Genomic DNA, 22,448 nt, shown 5'->3' with positions numbered 1-22,448 from the left:
CTCTTTCTGATTGCCTCAACAAGCCCAGAGGCTTCAGTGGATGCTCTTCCTGGTCATCACCTTTATTATGCAGCCTGCGAGCCAGCTATTTTCTGCATAAATTCTCTTCCCCCGCAAGACAAGGTCCGGCTACTGAAAGTGTTATACTATTCAGGATATTACTCTTTGCAAAACCTAGAAATGGAAGCAGCTTTTGAAATGAAATTGTTTCTTGTTGCTCTGTGGATAAAAGTAATGATAATTCCTGAATCACCGAAGGCAAGTTATTTGGAAAGAAACATCTATTCAACCATTTTCTTTCGACCTCAGGGCCACAACACTCTAGGACAGAGGTGTCCAAACTTTTTAGTTTAAGGGCCACATACAGAAAAATGAAAGAATGCAAAGTGCCACTTTCGAAATTTATAACTTTAATTTAAGCACACTAAAATTAATCAATTAACTCATTCACTCCCAGCCATTTTCACAGAAGCAATCCCGTTCGCTCCCAGCTGTTTTACTGGATTTTGACTGATTTTGCAAGGCCCACAGAATATTATGTTCTATTGCTATAAAAGCATGGAACCTATCAAAAGAAAGATTAAAGCTCTTCAGTTCATCAGGACAAAAAAAAGTATGTTTCTATCCGTTTCCGTTTTGCAGCAATTAGCATTAGAAGAGAGCTAAGTTTCATCAGTTTGCACAAATCTATTTAAAATAGTAAGTAATTGAGCTTTTTTTCTAGATGACTCTGGTTCATCTCCTTTTCTCTGCTGCTACCTGCTTGCCATTTGTGTAATAACTAGCATTTCTGCAACCACTCTTTGCAGTTGAGAGGCTGCATCAAAGCCTTCTGTATGCTCTAGCATAAAATAAACAAACAAAAAAAAACCGTATAAATACATCTTTGGCACAGTTCGAACATAAAAAAACGTATTTATACGTTATTGGGAGCAAATGAGTGAAGCAATTATTTCATTTTCTAGATTATTTACTAAATGCGTAACAGCTTTCTGTTCAAGGTGATAAGGCAAATAGTTCAGGAATGTTTAAGATTTCGGGGTGGCCATCACCCTTATATCCCTCTAGACTAGATCCACCCCTGCATTGAACAGTAGCCGAATCCGACCTCCAGAATCAGAACCAAAACAAGCGCCAACTGTAATAAGGTGACCATTTTTAAAATAGTTGAGGGGTCATTAATGTGACATCTTCAGAAAACAGATCTTGACACAGAGCAGAAAGTGGAAGAGACTATTTTTCCTTCCAAAATGTATAATTATCTTTATTCATCAATGTTTAGAAGAAAAAAAAAACATTTTAGTTGTAAATCTTTTATTTGTATCTTTGATTATTAGAAACATATAAATCTTTTTTTTTTGTAACATCACAGGGCGCTGAAAAACGAATGGCGGGCCGCAAATGGCCCCCAGGCCATAGTTTGGATACTTGAAGTAAAGCGGCTCTGGATGAAAAATCACATTGCACTTGATGTTTGAATGCAGTAATGATTTATGCTACACATACTAATAATGTACAAAAAAAACAATATGACTTCTAGAAAACAAATTTATTTAAACTGCCAAAGTCTTAGATTAATCAAGTCAATCTGGACCTAATAGAGTATGCATTGTTACTCCTGAAGAGGAGACTGAAGGGACACCCCAAGAAGGAGAAAAAAAAAAACAAACAAAAAAAAAAAAAAACCTGATTAAGGCCGCAGTAAAGGCCTGGCCAAGCATTTCAAATGAAAAATGCAACAGTCTGGTGAAATGACTTTGCTGTTCCAATAATTTTAGAGGCGGACCTGCTGCCACTACCCCACTTGTGCGATCCTATCAAGAAACAAAGTCGCTTACTTTTGTACAATTTTATTGAAAAAATAGAACATTTGAGAACACACTACAAAAACAGCAACACAAACATAATACATGACAGTCTCAAAGACAAACTAATAGCACGACAGTTACTAAGTATGTTTCACTGTGCTTTCAATAAATTCAAAACTGTCATTCATTTGTTAAAAAAATGTGCGCTTCACCAATACAATTATTGTTTTCAGCACGGGGGAAACCTGATCTGAATAGGAGAAGACAATTCATCAACAAAGATTTCAGATAGACCCGTAAGCCAAGTTCCATGCTAACACTCCATCTTTGCAAGTAGGAAAACCACAGAACGGATGGTAGAGCTTTTGATTCATGGACCCTGCATGACTGAATCAAGAAAATTGAATTATTATTTTTTTATTAGGGAAACACCAACAGTTTGAGTTGAACAGGATGATTTTGAGCATTGGTAAATGGATGATAAGGTTTGAAGAATCCAGAGTATCATAAACTTGACAAAGCTCGACATTTATTAAAAATGTTCAGGAGCACATTATTTATATTTTGAGTCCTGAATAGCCAAAGCGGGGAAAAAATAATCTTCTGCCAACAAAACCTGTTCTCGTTCATATATATATATATATTTTCCTGTTTTTGCCAGTCATACCAGAGCTCAGCAAAGTTGAATTAAAACTCACTTTTAACCAGTAACTAAGCCGGGGAGACAAATATAAGTAACCCCCAAAATGGGCACAGTAGAAGTCATTTTATTTTATTTCCAATCAGAATATGCCTCAAATGTCAGACAAAAATGTGGAGGTCGAACCATCAGGTGTCATCTCTTAAGACTTTCGCTCAGTGGGCATTTAAAGGCAAAACTTTTTTACTGTTTTTAATGGCACCAAAAGGGTGCCATCACTGTTAGAAAGAGTAAACTACGATGATGACCATAACAATGGAAATTATTACGGTATAAATATTTGTGTCCTGGATGCTGTAGTACAATATGGCTAAAGCGACGGAGACCTCCCAGGTAAATGTAGTAATCACCCTATGCACGTTCATGTTTAACCATGTGGACAAATTGATCCTCAAGTTTAAATAGAATGTGCTTTTTTTTTTTTTTTAATAATTGTTGATAATTACGCTTAAATGTTTTATATACCATGATTATAAAACGGTTCATGTATCTTTACATGTGTATAGCATTTAACTCATTCCCTCCCAGCCATATTCACAGAAACAACCCCCCTTCGCTCGCTGTTTTACTGGATTTTGACTGATTTTGCAAGGCCAACAGAATATTGTGTTCTATTGCTATAAAAAACATGGAACCTACCAAAAGAAAGAGTAGCATCTCTTCTTTCATCAGGAAAAAAAAAGTATATTTCTGTTTCCGTTTTGCAGCAATTAGCATTAGCTAGCTAAGTTTCATCATTATTCACAAATCTATTTATAATTGTGAGTAATAGAGCTTTCTTTCAACATGGCCCTGGTTGATCTCTTATACTCTGCTACCACCTTCTGGTAGTTTGTGTAATAACTACAATTTCTTCAACCGTTCTTTGCAGTTAAGAGGCTGCATCAAAGCCTTCTGTATGCTCTAGCATAAAAAAAAAAAAAAAAAAAAAAACCAACAACTTATAAATACGTCTTTGGGACACTCAAACCATTTAAAATAGAACGTATTTATACGTTTTTGGGAGCAAATGAGTTAAGGAACATTTGGAAGGAATGACATCGTGTATTCTAATTCCTATATGTTGCTTATTAAAAATCAGTCCAGTTCACCGGCATGGCTGAGAAACAAGACATCAGTAAGTGATTGCAAATTGAAAATAATTTCATGGGACGACTAGCAATGACTATGTTTGTTATTGATTTTAAAAGTTCAAACAAATTTATATCTGTTTGAAGTGGAATTGCTGGAATGCCAAAACGTCTGTCTTCGCTATTCATAACGTGTCATTGATCATACATCCAGCCATCATCATACATTTCTTCAAGCCATGATTATGATTTGTGTCATGATTCGCACAACAGGAAGCAGAAAATAAACAGGCAATAACCAAAACCAGGGAACCCACTAAAACTTATAAAGTAACTTTCCAGTAAAAAGAAGGGCAACAGATTCATCATAAAGTGCAAATGAAATTAGTTCCAACATACACATTGTCTGACATTCTTCTTATTGCCTGCAGATGACGTTGGCAAAAGTAAATACAACACGACTGGGGCGGAGCATTTTGGCAGGGGAGGAAATGATGGCGCTAAAAAGATACGAGGCACTTAGAAGGGTGTACAATTTTCCAACTGTTCATGCTCTCGGCATAAGTTTTTTTTTTTGTTGAAATTAGGTTGGTGGTTGCAAAAGCCAATAACCATTACATTTGTGCGTGATCCCCCCCCAAAAATCTTACGTTGTTTAAAAATGATGGAATTGCCGTTTCCGTCTGTATACAGTATATTGTCAAGCATAAATGATGTTAACGATCCAGTTAGTAGTAATGAGTTGATTATTGATTCATTGTGTTTTGAAGACTATTTGGGCTGCATCCTAAAGGTGCTATCATCAGTCAGTTTCAGTTAGCTGAGCCACACGCACGCTATGGCAACTCCTCTGGGACACTTGCGAGAGTCTCCCATCTCATTAACAAAAAAATAGCAATTTGGTAGTCTATTGATAATTTCCCCCATGACAGCCAAATGGTCAACCCTTGAAAATGTCACAATACAGTGAGTTGCATTTGTGTTCTCTTTATGACCAAGATGTTTCTTTCCCCATACAAATATTTACTGTAATTCTGACTTTCACATTCCACCCCTTCATTTTTTTCCCAGTGAATAAATGGACATAAAAGACAATTTCACCATCATGTTATTAAACATAAAACCAGATGTTCAATTGTTAATCAAGTTTTAACACCATAACTCCCCCCACAGACACAGAAGAGGCTTCCATTTGACTCTGGGTCTTATTCAAAAGTCATATTCTGGAAAAAAGTGAAAATAGCCTTTTAAAATCTTACATTCTTCTTGTGTGCTTTTCAAGCAGTCTATTGAATGCCCCACTAAACCATCTATTACAGTATAAAACTATTTTTACAATCTCATTTCACACAAGTTATGAAGGAGTGTTAGGGCCACAGTGAAGTGAGATATAAGTGAGAAAAAATATAAAGTAAGGAATGTCATTTTGAAATTAAACTGTGATAAAGTCAAAGAGATGTAATTTGTTAATACAGTATACTGTACAGTATGTGTATATATAATGTTGATTTGTCGTCAGGATTCGTCACGTCAAACGTCTGCCAAATGTAATGTTTTTTTTCTTGTCGCAAGGAAATTTGAACATGTTCAAGATCAGAAAAAACATCAAAGTTGCTGGAGAACGTTTCAGGAATGTGTGACCTTGAATGAACCCCTACGAGAAATCAACATGCACAATTTACAAACACAAAAAAGTTGGAATTTTACAAAAATAAAGTTCAAATATTCTGATCATAAACATGCTATATTATGATGAGGTCTATTGTCTTGACAATTGTCTTATTACGCTTATTTTATTTTAAAAATACAGAGACTATTTGATTTTTATCAGTGTTGCCCCAATACTCATTCACAAGCTCGAAAAAAAAAAAAGTCAGCGTTGACATCATCATCAACTTTAAACCTTAGCATACACAAGAGGTTCATATGGAAAGTTATATGCACATTTCTTTCATACTGTAGACATGAAATATGGTAGGAAAAATATTTGCCACTTCTGTATATAGTGTGCTGGAAATATTATTAGATTCTGAAAACTGTGAAATGACATCCAACCTGCAAAATATGAAACTGTATTTGCAAATCAGTTTGGGTTCACCTATACAAAGGTCAGGTGTGCTCGCTGTCCCTAATTTACAGTGGTCCAGGTCTAACTTTTAAGAATGCTGATTTAGAAATGTTGTTTTTATTAAGTACTATATTCTACTCTGAGATGCTTGATCAATACCAACTTGACCACATGATGGTAGACTGAAGAACAATGCTCCCTGCTTTAAATATATATAATACATTATATACATGAAATACATGTAGGCAGAGCTTCACAGAAACAACGCAAACACTAACATTTTTTTTTTTTGCATTTTCTATAAATACGAATAAATAATAAGTGATTATCGATTTCTTTAATATTGCCTCCGTTTGCCAGTGGTTCAGTTTGAATGATGTGCACTGTGGTGTGGCAGACGTGAAGTGGAGAAAGAGTTTGCTTCGGAAGAGTTGCACTACCTGAAGGTGGATGTGAAGGCTTCATTGGAATCTTGGTGGACGCCGTTTGCATTGGAGAGAACGATCCATTCCCAATTCCTTCCACTAGCATCTCCATTAATGCACAAACAACTGCTTAAATCAAGCTTAAAAGGGGAAGTCACCCCCCAAATTTCCTTTACAATAATATGTTGTATGTGCCCCCCCCCACTACTTAAAAACAGCATTCTGATTAACATTTGCGTTTTTGGAATAGGAGTTAAGCAGCAAAATCCACACGTGGGTGGCCATTTTGTCACTTGCTGTAGAACAAAAACGACGTCAGTTGCTCACCTGTTTTCTGCAGCTGAGCCGTGATTGATCGTTATGAGCTCCCTGCGCAATTGTGATGTCATTTTCAGATGTATTAAAAAAAAAAAAAAAAAAGAAAAAGTTCCAAGAGGCTGTGAGTCAAATCGTTTGTAAGTTAAGACATATTGAATTTTGTTTTAAAATTACATTGTATTAAATAAAAAAATAATTATAAAAACAAATAAAATAAAATAAAATTATATTCAGTATACTGTATAGACATATTGTCTATAAATAAATAAAACAAAGTAAATTAGACAGTCCAGTATACCGTAATAAAAAGAAAATAAATATGCGTGTGAAGATGGTGGAGATTGCCTAGGGTTTCACATGCCTTGTGCTGTTTTTTTTTTATTTTTAATTTTATTTTTTTATTTTTTGCCACCACCACTATCATTAGCTTTAACTTTATCGGTTATGATAAATAGCTAGCTGGATAGCTAGCTAGCTAGCGAGCTGGCTAGATAGATAGATAGATAGATAGATAGATAGATAGATAGATAGATAGATAGATAGATGTTTGCATTTGGTCACGTCTGCAAACACTCGTAAGTCGGACGTTCGTAACTAGAGGAGAACATGTTAATCAGAAGACCATGTCTAGAACTAGTGGGGCTGCATAGAACACATCATTGTAAAGATTTTTTTTTTCTTTTAATCACACTTCCAAATTCTTGACATCTCTTCTTCTGTAATCATCTATTTAGACGTTTTCAATGCAATCCCTCAGTTTTAATATCCACCAAACCTCTTCGATGAACTTGAAGAATCATCATGGTCCTTGTGAAGAATGGCTGGGTGAGTGTTGACTGTTTCCTTTGCAACATGGTACATCAGATGATCAATCAGGTTCCATTTTTTTTGGCCCAAGAAAGACAACATAAAGCGAGCTGACGTGTTCATGCAATCTGCGAGCAAAAGTGCTTCCCATGTTAAATCTCCATTTGCTTATCAGAACATAACAGCCATTCAGCTGAGCATCTGAAAAGCTTTACATTCATCCAGTACAGAAACAAGTCCATATACCTCTGGAGACAATCAGACCCAGAAACGTGTGGCCATAACTTTGCATTTCCGGTTTCAGTCAGTATACATGCTTGCTATTCCTTTTAAGGTAATGATTGAAATGTGGTTGAACGTGACTTAAATGAGTTTGACAGCCCGATTACGGCCGGCAAACAAAAACTGGAGCCAGTTTCCAAAAAGACAATAAGCAAAGTATACACGTCCGCTGGACTCAGAGAACCTGAGACAGGCTGAAAGACGAAACAGACTTATTTGTGATATCGCCAAAAAGTGCTGGTAGCTCTCGAAATCTGATGTTCATGTTTGACTGTGAGAGTCCAAGCAGTGCTGGGATCCCAGAGACTCGCTCAGATGGAATCATCTGGATGGAAAGTCTTCAGTTGAATTAGTCCACCGTGTTCCCTTTGTTATAAAACCACTCAGTTCCTTTCAGTTTGGTCTGTGACACCACAAACAAAAAAACAATCCACTCACTGGTCCGTAGAAGGTTTGTTCCTCATCATTAGAAAGTGCTAAGCCGCTCTAGGTCCAACTGCAGTCTTCTTCATACTAGGTCCACATACGTGTGCGGAATGCCTCAGATGTTGACACTGGTATTGGAGTTGTTCATGAGGACTCTCATTTCCTGAATGCTAGTGATGATTTTCTTCTGATGCCCCGCTAGGTTCACCCCAACTCTCCGTAAGTCTCTGAAAACAGCACAGGAAGACACGTGTTTGATATAAAACGTTCCAAAGTTGGATTTTTCAGACAATTGTTAATAATTGTGCAACGCTAGGTTGATCCATGCCAAATGTGTTTAACCAAGCAGATTTTTTATTTGAATGAAACTTGGTGCACTTGTTGTTAGTGATGGCACAACATCAAATCTAAAATTTTAGGTTAATCGGCGGATGGGTTTGGAAGCTACAGCCCACCAAATTTGGACATTTCTGGTTTAAAAAAAAAATAAAAATAAAAAAAAAGGGGGGAGGGGGCGTGGCCACCTTCATTTGAACCCTTATATCTCAGGAACTACTGGGTCAATTTTTCCCAAACAGGTATTGTTAGAAAGGCATATTTTGATAACATTTTGTGGCTCACGTGACCGCTACAAAATTTTTCATGAAATCTAATCCCTCACATGCTCTCTAAATTCTATATAATAAAAAAAAAAAAAAAAAAAAAAAAAAGTTTTTTTTGTTTTGTTTTGTTTTTTTGTTTTTGTTTAGCAGCAATAAGGAGTCAAAATATTAAAAAAATGATACTGTTCAAAGTTCCCTTACTCGGATGTCATCTGAGCGACCGTGTCCAGTGACGAGTATCCTCCTTCCATGAAGAGTTCCGTATAACGGCCCATCTTGATAGAGTCCAACCACTCGCCAACTGTTCTACTCCAGACGTTGCAGTCCCCGTCGACACTGGCATGCTCCACTAACAGGTTGGATACCCTGATGACAGAAGAAAGTTAGACTTGTTGGCCTTTTTAAAGCTCATTGACTGCCATTGACGGGTATTGTTGTCAACTATGATTTTTCAACGAGGATGGATGATCGTCTCATGCTGCTCCATTGTAAATGGCAAACTTGGAAACAACTTAAATGATGCATAAACACCAATAATGACATCAATGCCCCATTTTAGATATGAGGTCAGCAAAATTTGTGAGTCCACTGGGAGAAACGGCTACATTTTGTGCAACCCATAATTAGTTAGAATTAACTCATTCACTCCCAGCCATTTTCACAGAAGCAGTCCCGTTCGCTCCCGGCTGTTTTACTGGATTTTGACTGATTTTGCAAGGCCCACAGAATATTGTGTTCAATTGCTATAAAAGCATGGACCAAAAGAAAGATTAAAGTCTCTTCTCTCATCAGGAAAAAAAAAGTATGTTTCTATCTGTTTCCGTTTTGCAGCAATTAGCATTAGAAGAGAGCTAAGTTTAATAAGTTTTCACAAATCTATTTAAAATTGTAAGCAATTGAGCTTTTTTTCTACATGGCCCTGGTTGATCTCCTTTGCTCTGCTGCCACCTTCTGGCCGTTTGTGTAATAACTACCATTTCTGCAACCGTTCTTTGCAGTTGAGAGGCTGCATCAAAGCCTTCTGTATGCTCTAGCATTAAAAACAAAAACAAAACAAAAAACAAAAAAACGTATAAATACGTCTTTGGGACACTTAGAACGTAAAAAAAACGCATTTATACGTTATTGGGACTAAATGAGTTAAGAAGGAATATTATTTTAGTTAAAGAGATTCAACAAACTGATGTCTTAACCATTACAGAAACATAAAAAAAACAGCATATAAGCATATTTTCTGCACTTTGACGTGGCACATAATATTGCCATCATTACGCTATGAATTCACTGTGATGCAAAGCTGAAAATACGGCCTACTCATTACTACGAATACATTATTCAGGTCATTCTCCATGCCAACAAAGAGCGAGCGCCAAGCTTTGAAATACAAACGTTGAAGCTTGCAAACAGCATTCTCCACGCTGCGGCTAGCTAATATGAGCATCATTATGCAGACGGTCTGGCCTTGTTTGAGCTCCTTTGAACTGTCAACCACTATTGCATTTGGTTGTTACACTAGGAATTTACTTATTATCAGTGTTTCTCTTAGTAGAAAGGGCCGAGTAATGATCAACAATTATTTCATTGCTTCTACGAAGAAATAAGGACTAAATGTCTCCATTACAACACTTTAATGTCATTACACACTAATGTAAAACTAACTAATTGGATGGTAGAATGCTTTGAAAACCAAGACATCCCACAAAAAAAACCCAATTGAAACTATTGCTTATTATTAAGAAAATCAATTTCATTTATTCCTTTGGTCTTTTTTTCCTCCCTCACCAACATGAAGCGATTGCAGTCTTTGTCCAAAGTGATTTAATTATGCAGCCACACAAGAATCCAAGAGACGCTATTTACATTTAATCTGAATGATGATGAGTTTAGCTCAGAGTTTAATTCACTAGAGAAGGAATATGTAAAGCAATGCGAGGGAGGTGAAGAAAGTGTAATTTAACAGTTTCACAAGACGTAGGTGCCTTTTCTTGAAGCCGAAGAAAAAGGAAAGGCAATTTTAAGAGTGAATACCATTTCAGTTAGAATGTCTTAAATGTGTCGTTCTCACTGGCGATTATTACTTCCTTGATCAGCACAATTCATTTGAAGACCCATTACCGGATTCAAATGAAACATATTAGGGAAAATTTGCTTCTTACTTGTTTATACACAAACAGTTGTATGTCCAAAGTGCCTGCCCATTCATTTTGTGTTAAATTAAACAACCAAGTAAACCTTTTGGTTATCAACATATTTATGAAAATTAGTCTGTGAGCGAGGCATTTTGCCATAACCATTGCAGCAAATTAATATAATAGCCCCTCCCCCAGAACAGAGTAAAAAAAAAGAAAAAGTGCTAGATGTGGGAAGTTCTCACCTGTGCGAAGAGTTGACCAGATTTTTCAGTGAGCAGGGGTTGCGAATGAGTTTGTCTAGTAGACATACGATCTCATCAAACTTGGGTCGGTTGCTGCGTTCTCGCTGCCAGCAGTCCATCATGAGGTGGTAGAGAGCCTCGGGGCAATCCATTGGACCTGGTAACCTATAGCTCTCTTCGACTGCTTTTATGACCTGCAGAACGGCAGTTGAGTGGGGGGATGTTAGTTGTTGCCGAGTATAGGATGGCTGACACCTGAGTGAGGACATTTTTTTTTTAAATCTTAAAATAGAGAACAGTTGTGTGATGAATTGAAAGGGGACAGCCCAAATGATTGGGTGTCTGAATCTAATGTTCTATCGCAGTGGCCTACAAGCACTGGTCCGCGGCCCAGTTACTTGGTACTACTTGGACAGAAAAAAAAAAAAAGAGCATTATATTAAATTGTCAGTTAGTAAACCTTTGTTGTTACTTCGCTGTTAGCCTCTGACGTCGTATTAGCATACGTGAGTTTGCAAATTGGACCCTGGAACGGAGAGATAAAACCTCACAGGTTAGCTAGCTAACCTGTGAAGGTTAGCTAGCTAACCTGTGAAGCTAGCTAGCTCTTATCTTAGAGCTAGCTAGCTTGTACAACAGAACGCGAATGGATTTCAAACTTTACCAAAACCGAAAAAACCCACCCATTTTAAAAGGAAAACCTTTCTGTAGGTTGAAACGACTGGTCTTAGTACACTCTGATGTGTTTTCCAAGATGTGAATATGAGGCCTGGAAATCAAACTTCTTCTTTTTTTTTTTTTTTTTTCATTTTCTGGATGTTTTTTGGCAAAAGTATTGTCATTCTGGATAATCCTTTGAAGTTTTGACCTACTTGTTTTTACCTGTTGTAAATCAAAAGGCCCTGTATGTCTGGAACTTCGACGGCATCAGTGTTTTTTGAATCATAAAAACTCTGAATAAAAAGATTTACACAAGAAAAAAGTACAAGAATACAGTTAACAGTTAGAATACATTTTACTCTTAAAAAAAAAAAAGTCTATTCCCACAGAGTCCCACTCTAAACAGAGTAAAATTTACACTTGAAAGAGAGTAAAATATTCTGAGTAAATTTTACCCAAAGTATTTTGTGTGCACGAGGCAATTTTTTTGGTCTCCTTAGTAAAGAGTAGGAGTGGCATAGCTAAGGTGGTAGAGTAGTTGTCTCCAAAGCTGAAGGTCGTAGTTTGTCCCTCAACCCTTGTGTAACTTATTTATTTCTTTTTAATAAAACTAATAAAATGTACTCACAAAATTTCCTTCTACAATTTGGTAAAAAATTTTGAGTGAAAAAACAAAACAAAACAAAAAAAATTATTAGGTTTTTATCATGGGATAGGCCAGTTCTCGAACACAGTAAAAATACTTTGAGTATAATTTACCGGTACTGAATATTTTACTCTCTTTCTTGAGTACAATGTGCTCTACAAAATGTACTTTGTAGTAAATCATTTGAATTGATTCAAGATTTAGTGGTTAAACGGTAAATGAACAACAAGCAATGCAAAATGTCAGTTTTCAACCACTCATTACAATCCTGTCTGTATAAAACAAAACGTAATCCCTGTGAGAACAGACTCGTGAAGTTGGAATAAAAGTAAGCCTTGCGTGCTTCAACAGAGTAACACCTCATAAACGCATCATCTATTGGCCACACTACATAGCCCAGTTAATCATTTGTGCAAGATGCGGCTGTGAATCAAAGGAATAAATATTGGCTCGCCGAGTTTGACTCCGCAGTGGCGCGCGCAGGAGGTCTCAGCCTACTTCTGCTAGTCCAAAGACACTGGGGGGAATTGGGCTGTTGAGTTCATGACAGCTTCTACTTGTGTCAAATTCCCCAAAAAAAAGGGGGGAGAAAAACCCCCCCACACGATTGCACTCAAACACACATGCGTGGGAGTGTGCGGTGAGAAGGCCAGCATGCCAAGAGGCAGAAGAACTACACAAAGCTGAGTGGCAGGGAGGGGGAGATCAGAGAAGAAGAAAAAGAAAGAGAAAAAAGCAAGAAAGGAGACGGCAGTTTTGATAGACAAAAGACAGGATGAGAGAAAGAGTGAGAGAGAGAGAGGGTGAGAAATAGGAAACAGAAGGAGAGGGCTTACAGAAAGAGGGTGGAAAGAAGCGGCAATTTCTTGTGCAGATCTGAGAAAATCCAGCATAACGCTTTCAATTAAACATCAAACGTCTTCTCCTTTAGTTCCCTCTCCTCCCCTCTCCACTTCTCGGAGACAGACAGCATCATAAGCAAAAAGAGGTGGGAGGGGCCTGAAGCAGGGGATGAGGAGGTCACTGCAGGGCTGCGTGTGCACGTGCACGTGGCTGACTGCGTGCGGTGGGAGTGCACGTCTGGGGTGTCTACAAACTCATCGCCACGCCACGCCATTGAAGATTTTCCCATTAGGATGACTTCTGGGTCGTTCGCTGTAGCTCTTCTCCTCACTCGCAATTGATTTAAGTCGCCACCGTTCCACAGCCACTTAAAAATGTCATGTCATTTGCTCCAGCATGAAAATAAAATAGAAGCTTTACGGAGCAAGTAAGTGTAAAAAAAAGAAAAAAAAAAAAAGAAAAAAAAAAGTGTGCGATATTCCCTCCCATGAGGTTCTGCTTAGCTCTGCAACTCTGTGTTCGTTCACGCGCTTCACTCCTTTTTCCACGCATGCGACAATATCACGTCTTGTGTTTCCATTAAAGCTATTCATTCTCATTGTCAACACTTTGCAGTAATAGATTGACAAAAATTGCTCCTGACACTTCCCTCCCACAAAGGAACCCCCATTCATCCTCTGGAAAGGAAATTCATGAATTTCACCTACACGTCTCGTTTTCCCTTACCCTTTTGTTGTGCAGAATTTGCACATGGGAAGAATGCATTCAACAGCGTTCTTTTGTCTACCTGAATTGTCAGCAAATATCGCATGAAAATACTGAGGAGGACAAATCTGTGTGTGGTGTAGGTAATATCTCATACTCGATCTAAAAAGGATGGAAAAAGCTCCCAATGCAGAATCCTACTCACAATACAGGTTTTCATGAAAGTTGAAACTTTTTAATGTTACTTGAAAAAGCTCGACTTTAAGATGGGTTCCTAAAATCAGATTACGATTTTGGCTACAGCATTTCTGTAAAAAAAAAAAAAAAAAAAAAAAAAAAAAAAAAGGGTGTGATATTCCCTCCCATGAGGTTCTGCTTAGCTCTGCAACTCTGTGTTCGTTCACGCGCTTCACTCCTTTTTCCACGCATGCGACAATATCACGTCTTGTGTTTCCATTAAAGCTATTCATTCTCATTGTCAACACTTTGCAGTAATAGATTGACAAAAATTGCTCCTGACACTTCCCTCCCACAAAGGAACCCCCATTCATCCTCTGGAAAGGAAATTCATGAATTTCACCTACACGTCTCGTTTTCCCTTACCCTTTTGTTGTGCAGAATTTGCACATGGGAAGAATGCATTCAACAGCGTTCTTTTGTCTACCTGAATTGTCAGCAAATATCGCATGAAAATACTGAGGAGGACAAATCTGTGTGTGGTGTAGGTAATATCTCATACTCGATCTAAAAAGGATGGAAAAAGCTCCCAATGCAGAATCCTACTCACAATACAGGTTTTCATGAAAGTTGAAACTTTTTAATGTTACTTGAAAAAGCTCGACTTTAAGATGGGTTCCTAAAATCAGATTACGATTTTGGCTACAGCATTTCTGTAAAAAAAAAAAAAAAAAAAAAAAAAAAAAAAAAAAAAAAAAAAAAAACCTGCAGTGGAGAATAAAAAAAAAAAAATATATTAGTTAGCTTTTTACAAAATTCATTAAAAAAAAATCAAAATAAAATAAAAAACAAAATACCCATAATACTGTTCTTAAAGTATGTTAACGTAAAATATTTGTTGAGGAGAAAATCAATCTAAAATAAAAATATGTGACATAACATGAATGCCTTTTTTTTTTTTTTTTTTTTTTTTTTTTTTAATCCCTTCTTGAACAACCCTACTTGAATGTTACCAAAAAAAAAAAAAAAAAAAAAAAAGTGGCATTGTCATGTCTGCTTCTTGGGTCACAGTTCTGGAGAAATTTGAGGGAAAAAAAATCTGGAAGTACATACAAACCTTTTTTTAAAACAACCTTTGTAATTCTATTCATCACACAGAAATGTTTAAAATTACAGAAGCATGGAATTGCCAATAATGTGGAGTAAACATTTTTGATTGGTAAATACGTTGCCAATACATTTAATCATACTTAAATACATTTAAATGTACTTGTGGGCTAAATGGTAAAAACTTTGCATTTTTTCCATGGCATTTTTTTTAGCATTTGTCATATACAGTATTATACCAATACGTTCAAAAATTAAGTAAGTTAAAACTGTTTATCTGAACATTGTTTATTTGTAACTTTTATAATTATTATTATGTCTGCAATGCATGATTTCCATTTGGCATTTTTTACCCATAATGTCACTGGGGATGCACCCTGTAGCATTATGGGGAAAAGATGCTACGTTTTAGCATTTAGCTTAAAAGTACATTTGAACATACTTGCAAATATGTTCAACCGTATTCATAACGTATTTCAAATACGTACAAACATATTTGCCAGCCAAAAATTTTACTTCACATTCGCACTTCCATGCTTCTGTTGAAAATAAAAGGATCCAAAAATAAAAAAATAAAATAAAAAATTGGACAGCCTAAAACTGCTTCTGGAGCGACCTGACTTTGCATCTCAACATCATGTGTGAGTGGGGAATAAAAGCTGCTGATTGGAATTCATCCAATCCAAGCAGAACCCCCAAATATGATGCCACTTACATCTTGATTGGACATCTCCCAGTAGGGCCGCTCCCCGTACGACATCACTTCCCACATGACGATGCCGTAACTCCACACGTCGCTGGCTGAGGTGAACTTCCTGTATGCGATCGCCTCGGGAGCTGTCCAGCGAATCGGAATCTTCCCGCCCTGTGAAGCCAGAATAATAAGTGGGACATACAAAATATTAACTGGATTCTCGTGGCTCTAATAAAGCCACCAAAAGTCAAATTTGATATTCATTTGATTTCATTTTTTCTACTGTTTTTCATCGCGAGCTGTTCATAACCTCGAAACGTCGTATGTCAGGACTGCCGTAAACCAAAGACGGCAATCCAGAACTGACTTGAAAACCCATTGTTATACTAATGAATACTAATCCAGCAACACGTATAACAAGTTTGATATTCTTTTACAAATAGTCAGATGCTGTGTGTGTGTGTGAGCACGCGCGTGACTTCATTATCGAGCTTTCATTGCTAAGATGGAACATTTCCCGAGATGACTGCCGAGGCAAATGTGCTTTCAGTCAATGAGAAGTGAAATTAGCTTGATGCGGCGTTGATGAACACAGCAGCAGGATATCTCCGGCTCTGATTATCTGAAGGGTGGGGATGATGTTACTCTTGCTGTTCCGTCAGAGGCGAGGAAGTGCGAGAGAGTGCGAACGAGTCGAGAGGAAGATGTGCAGCCTGCCGGGGGAGAGGTGAGTGACGGGATATATGGCGCTACGGCAGCAAGGCTCAGTGCTAATTGAGTGTTGGAGAGGCCGACGCGAGTACTAATTGGCCCGCTGTCTGCAGGAAGTTGGAGATTCCTTTGAAAGGATGTCACTCAGTCTGTGACACAGAGCTGGCAAAAAAAGACCTTCACTGCTGTGTGGTCATTCACGGTGTGTATTTGGCTGCCTGACATCACACAGTCGTTATACCGCTAACGCACTACCTCGAAGGTGAAACGCAATCTGTTCCGCTGGTGCATCTCTCTGCTACTTTTCAGAGTCAAATTGTTGCCATTATAAAAACTGAACAGGCAAGTTCTCTCTCTGGAGTGCCTGCCAACCGAGTGACAAAACGTCACAAGAAATGGGGGGATTGCAGCATGACATTGGGTTAAAAGTGTCCATATATTTTTTTATCTTTGGGGTATTTTATTTTTAGACAAAACATGACACACATATGTGTGTGTGAATGCACATTCACTGCCAGCCCAGCAAAAATGCATCATTTGACGTCTTTTTCCGTCAATGGCAATGAATGAGTTAAAACACCTGGGGAACGGTTTTAGTTTTTGTATTAAAAAAAAAAAGTCAGAAAATGTCTCTTTTAATTAAACAACACTTTAGCATTTGTAACTGTCGTAAATGTAATAAATTAACCACAGTTAATAGCAAAAATGCAAAAAGAACACAACAGATTTACTTATAAAGTCCGGTTATTAACACACACTCATGTATAATACGGTCCCCAAAAATCAGTTTTTTTCTCTCTGTGTATAATATGGTTCCAGATTTGCTGGTATCTTTTATTATCAGAGTGAATACAGTAATATGAATAAATAAAGATTCATAGCATGCCAATTAAGTGTAAATACTTTTAAAACTATGCTCATTCCCCATAACCTGTAATGAAGTTATTTGACAGTATTTTTAAAATCATGTTTTGAAAATCACTGTACACTCCTTTAAGTAATTTTAGTAAGATTTTTTTTTCTTTACTTTGATTTAACCCCTTTAACCCCATAGATGATTGCAGTGGACATGCCATATTTGTGTGTCTAAATCAATAAGAACGCATAATTTGCATGATGTCAACACTTTTGGTTCATGATTGGATCCTAGCTAAGCAATCACAATCGCAAGTTGATTTGCATAACATTCATGTTAAAAGTGTTATATATAAGCTTGGTAAGTTTTACAACAAATAAAAACATGAGATAACCCCCCAACATTGTTAGTCTCTTGAAGTCTGTAACTTTTTTTAAATGCTGCACTTTTTGAAGTTTGAAGTTTATTGAACATATATATATATATAAAAATATAAACACATAAACAAATAACAAAGAAGGTTAAAAGAAAAAGAAAAGAAACATCCAATAAATGTCAATTTATATGTTCAAGGAGTAGGAAGAAGTTGAAAACTTATCCAGTCCTACCCCTTATTCTTCATATCCTATCACTTATTTCATATTTGATACATTACGTTTTAATAAAAGAAAATATATAATCCTACTCATATAGCGTATGCAAATAAAATTAATAGAAAAACACAATAATAATACATCAACATACACATGTATACAATTCTCATTACACTCATAAACTTTTAAACTTACATTTTTAAATACACTATGTGAAGTATATTGTGTTACGTTGTGTGGAATCATAAATCAATGATTCTATTTTTGTTATTATTATTATTATTATTATTATTATTATTATTATTATTATATATTGGCGGCACGGTAGTCGAGTGGTTAGCACGTCCGCTTCCCAGTTCTGAGGTCTCCGGTTCGAGTCCAGGCTCGGACCTTCCTGGGAGGAGTTTGCATGTTCTCCCCGTGCCCGCGTGGGTCTTCTCCGGGTACTCCGGTCTCCTCCCACATTCCAAAGACATGCATGGCAGGTTAATTGGGCGCTCCGAATTGTCCCTAGGTGTGCGTGTGAGTGTGGATGGTTGTTCGTCTCTGTGTGCCCTGCGATTGGTTGGCAACCAGTCCAGGGTGTCCCCCGCCTACTGCCCAGAGCCAGCTGAGATAGGCGCCAGCAGCCCCCGCGACCCTTGTGAGGAATAAGCGGTCAAGAAAATGGATGGATGGATATTATATATTTATTTTTTTTACAACCACTATTTATCATCTAGGTCCTGGTAAATATTTAAACAATGTGAAAAAAAAGCTGTTTATTATAATACCCCTTCAATTATTATTATTATTATTATTATTATTATTATTATTTTTTGCAATTTTTACAGTAATGTAGAGGAAGCTAAACGTAATGTGAAAGTGATTTGTGTTGCCGATTTGTATGCATTTATGTAGATATGGACAGTTTAGATTAATGTCTATTTGAACGTAAATCTGCCGTATTATAACCATAAGCTAATTTCCATCAGTAGTCCCTTGGCAGGTTGATTTAACATTTCAAGTATGAACACAAATGAGATGTGCCATTTTGCATCATATTTTTAATATTCCGCACAATGTCACACTGGTGTCAAGTACAAGTACTATGAAAATAGGGATGTTTTCTAGTACTAGAATGTTGAAAGTTTAGAGTCTTTAAGCAAGTTGTACAGAAGTGCAGTAGTACTGATTAACAACAACTGTGTAACAATTTTAGAGTTTCCACTTTATCATCTGGTCGTCCCTAGTTTTCATTTCCTCATTCACCTGCAGACAACGTCCATCTTTCAGCATTTCATTGCTCTGATTTATATGTGTTTTATTATTTATTGTAAACGGAGTACTTGGTCAACTTTTAAATGTCACCTTGGGCTCCAGGACAAGCAATTTCTTTTATGTGAAAATGAAAACAAACTGCCAGACGCAAGCCTGCTTCCCAAATCAAAATGCACAGCCTTACCCGTGTGGTGTAAGCAGCCTCAGGGTCGTCCTCCAGAACGCGCGACAGGCCAAAATCAGACACTTTGCACACAAGGTTGCTGTTGACCAGGATGTTGCGAGCTGCCAGATCGCGGTGGACGTAGCCCATGTCAGACAAGTACCTGCATTCATTAGTGGGAAGGAGAGGACTGGGTTTTAGAACCTGAACGTGATGGGGAATTCTTATGGGTGTACGATTGTGTGTCTGGTGGCCGTGTGTTTGTACCTCATGCCTGATGCAATGCCACGCAGCATACCAACCAGCTGGATAACAGTGAATTGACCGTCATTTTTCTGGAAGTGAACAAAGGTGAAACATTAATGCTACTATTCCCTTCCTACTAGACACTCCTTCCAAAAAGAGCAGAAAAATAGAATCCATCAAATACCGTAATTTTCCGCACTATAAGGCACACCTCATTATAAGGAGCACCTACAATGAATGACATATTAACTTTTTTCATATATAAGGCGCTACAGTAGAGGCTGGGGTTACGTTATGCATCCATTAGATGGTGCTGCGCTAAAGGGAATGTCAACAAAACAGTCAGATAGATCAGTCAAACTTTATTAATAGATTACAAACCAGCTTTCTGACAACTCCAAAATGAATAAACAGCTGTTTTATTATTTTCTCTGAGGTAAAATATTAGTATTAGCTAGCGATCCAAGATGGCGGGATCTTCTGCGCATGCGTGTCACCGATCGTGCAGGGTCACCGATAGCGTCTTGACAGCGAGACCTGTTGCGGCTCAATATTGATCCATATATAAGGCGCACTGGATTATAAGGAGCATGGTCAGCTTTTGAAAAAAATTGAAGGCTTTTAGGTGCGCCTTATAGTGCGGAAAATACGGTACTATGAAAATGTTACTTTGTTTCCATCACTTTTATGGCTACAACATCTACAGTATAACATTCCACGTACAAATTAAATTAGATGTTAACCTGTTTGAGCATCGCTTACTGCATTTGTCAAAATGGTGCAACAACTAATCCAGAAGCCCATCCAGACCCTGGCAGTTTCATTTATATTGTCTTCAGTACAGCAGCCATCCATGTAATTACTTGACAGGCTTTACCGAGCTGCTCTGCCTGCTGCTCCGCCTCCCTTTGGCACTCAGGACCGTCCTGCAAGCACTTTCCACTGACCGCACTGTCTTGCATCTCACAACATCCGGAAGAATTTATAATGCTATTTTGAAATTGCTGCGTTGAACGTCAGGAACGTAATATATATATATATATATATATATATATATATATATATATATATATATATATATATATATATATATATTAGGGGTGTGAATTGCCTAGTACCTGACGATTCGATTCGTATCACGATTCACAGGTCACGATTCGATTCGATACCGATTAATCCCGATACGAATTTATAAGTCGATTGTTGCGATTTTTTTTCATTCAAATTTAGAAAATACTAATCAGTAAGCTTGTAGAGTGTAAGATTTATATGAAAATGTATTATTTATTTATCTGAAATTTCAGTCTTATAGAGGTTGTAATCTGTTTCATGTTTGAACAGCATTAAAATAAAATATTAAGGCTTAATGTTCCGTTCATATAACATTCTTCCATGCTCAAGGTGTGAATCCTAACCCGAAGTCAGACGTTTTGTTGAATATTTTTCCATTAAAAATGGAAGTTTAAAAATCGATTCACACACAAAAAAAAAAAAAAAAAAAAAGGCAATGATGATAAGACGTTGAATCGGTAAGACTACCGAATGAACAATTCTGAGCTCTTAAAAAAATAAATAAATAAATAAATAATAATAATCGATTTTTTTTATTGAATCGATTCGAGAATCGCGCGATGTAGTATCGCGATATATCGCTGATTCGATTTTTTTTAACACCCCTAATATATATATATATATATATATATATATATATGAAATTTGATATATTTTTTAAGGATCACACCTGAACTGCCTTGATTGAATGAGGTGCCGTTGGAACCTATGAAAAGCTTGAAGTAGTGCGCGGCGAGAACATTCACGTCTGAATGTGGAGACCGATTGAACGTGATTCCAGTTCACAGTCGTGCCAATCATGTGAAGTATGTTTGCACCAAGTAGGTACATTTCGGTTTGAATGTCTGAAGTTAATGAGGCATTTAGCTGGAATAATATAAGCTAATTGGGTGTATTGTCATTCCGTGTTGATCCGCTTTGCCAACAACTGTGGTGCAGCATTCAACAAAATCTCCCCAAAATTATCTTTTTTTTTTCTTTAAACAGCCAGAGGAGTAAACACTTTCCCACTTTGGCAACAATTATCCATTCACTGATTGCTTCACACTTTCAGTCAGTTGTTGCAATTTTACTAGTTTGCTTCTTATTATTCATCCACCCCCATTGCCTATATTTAGTGCCATATTTACCACAGCCAAATTTGTTTATTATGATCTACTTATTCTACATATTCTCTTTGTTTATTTTGCAAACTTCTTTTTCCTACCTTGAGGAATGTGTCCAATGAACCATTCTCCATGTATTCAGTGATGATCATCACTGGTTTGCCTGAAAAGGACAAAACAATCAAACAAACAACCAGTTGTCAAATTTTGAATTGACAAATTATGACAACTATTCGAATAAGTTATACGAAGACACTCACTCTTGGTGACGACGCCCTCCAAGCGAATGATGTTAGGATGGTTAAACTGCCCCATGATGGAGGCCTCCCACAGGAAGTCACGTCTCTGATGCTCCGTGTATCCTGCTTTCAACGTCTTGATGGCAACCTGCATCTCCCTTTTCCCTGGCAACCTCAGTGGGCCGCTGCACACCTCACCAAACTCCCCTGAGGCAAACAGATAGAGCTTCTTTACACGGTAGCCCACCTTGATCTGCAAACATCTTATTCAATGGCACAGCAAGCTAAAAAAAAATGTTTGTTTATGATTTTCTTACATTTTTAGATCATCTCATTGTCTGTACTGGAATGATTCAACCCTCAACTCCAAATACATAAGTTGAACTAGAAAATGCAATTTCTGGGGAAATGGCGTGTGAAGGCTGGAAAAAGCTGAAAGAAAAACTGTGGAATAATTTGGAATAGCTCATGCCGTGAATTACTGGAATATA

General features: G+C 37.2%; 1 protein-coding gene across 1 annotated transcript in view; it reads right to left on the bottom strand.

Moving 5' to 3' along the window:
* Positions 1 to 7,314: 7,314 nt before the first annotated feature.
* epha5 (EPH receptor A5) overlaps positions 7,315 to 22,448 on the bottom strand; it is a 70,496-nt gene continuing 55,362 nt past the window's right edge. Inside the window, exons 12-19 of the mRNA XM_077496857.1 lie at positions 21,979 to 22,164; positions 21,820 to 21,881; positions 19,563 to 19,630; positions 19,317 to 19,458; positions 15,734 to 15,883; positions 10,881 to 11,074; positions 8,708 to 8,872; positions 7,315 to 8,131 (exon numbers count right to left, since the gene is read on the bottom strand). Coding sequence (XP_077352983.1) covers positions 8,020 to 8,131; positions 8,708 to 8,872; positions 10,881 to 11,074; positions 15,734 to 15,883; positions 19,317 to 19,458; positions 19,563 to 19,630; positions 21,820 to 21,881; positions 21,979 to 22,164 — 1,079 coding nt within the window. The 3' untranslated portion in view covers positions 7,315 to 8,019. The remainder of the gene's footprint in view (positions 8,132 to 8,707; positions 8,873 to 10,880; positions 11,075 to 15,733; positions 15,884 to 19,316; positions 19,459 to 19,562; positions 19,631 to 21,819; positions 21,882 to 21,978; positions 22,165 to 22,448) is intronic.

This window comes from Festucalex cinctus, chromosome 15 (assembly GCF_051991245.1).
Source record: "Festucalex cinctus isolate MCC-2025b chromosome 15, RoL_Fcin_1.0, whole genome shotgun sequence".
In the NCBI taxonomy this organism is placed as follows: domain Eukaryota; kingdom Metazoa; phylum Chordata; class Actinopteri; order Syngnathiformes; family Syngnathidae; genus Festucalex; species Festucalex cinctus.
Note: the sequence above shows the minus strand (reverse complement) of the source record. Positions and strands in the feature narration are given on the sequence as shown.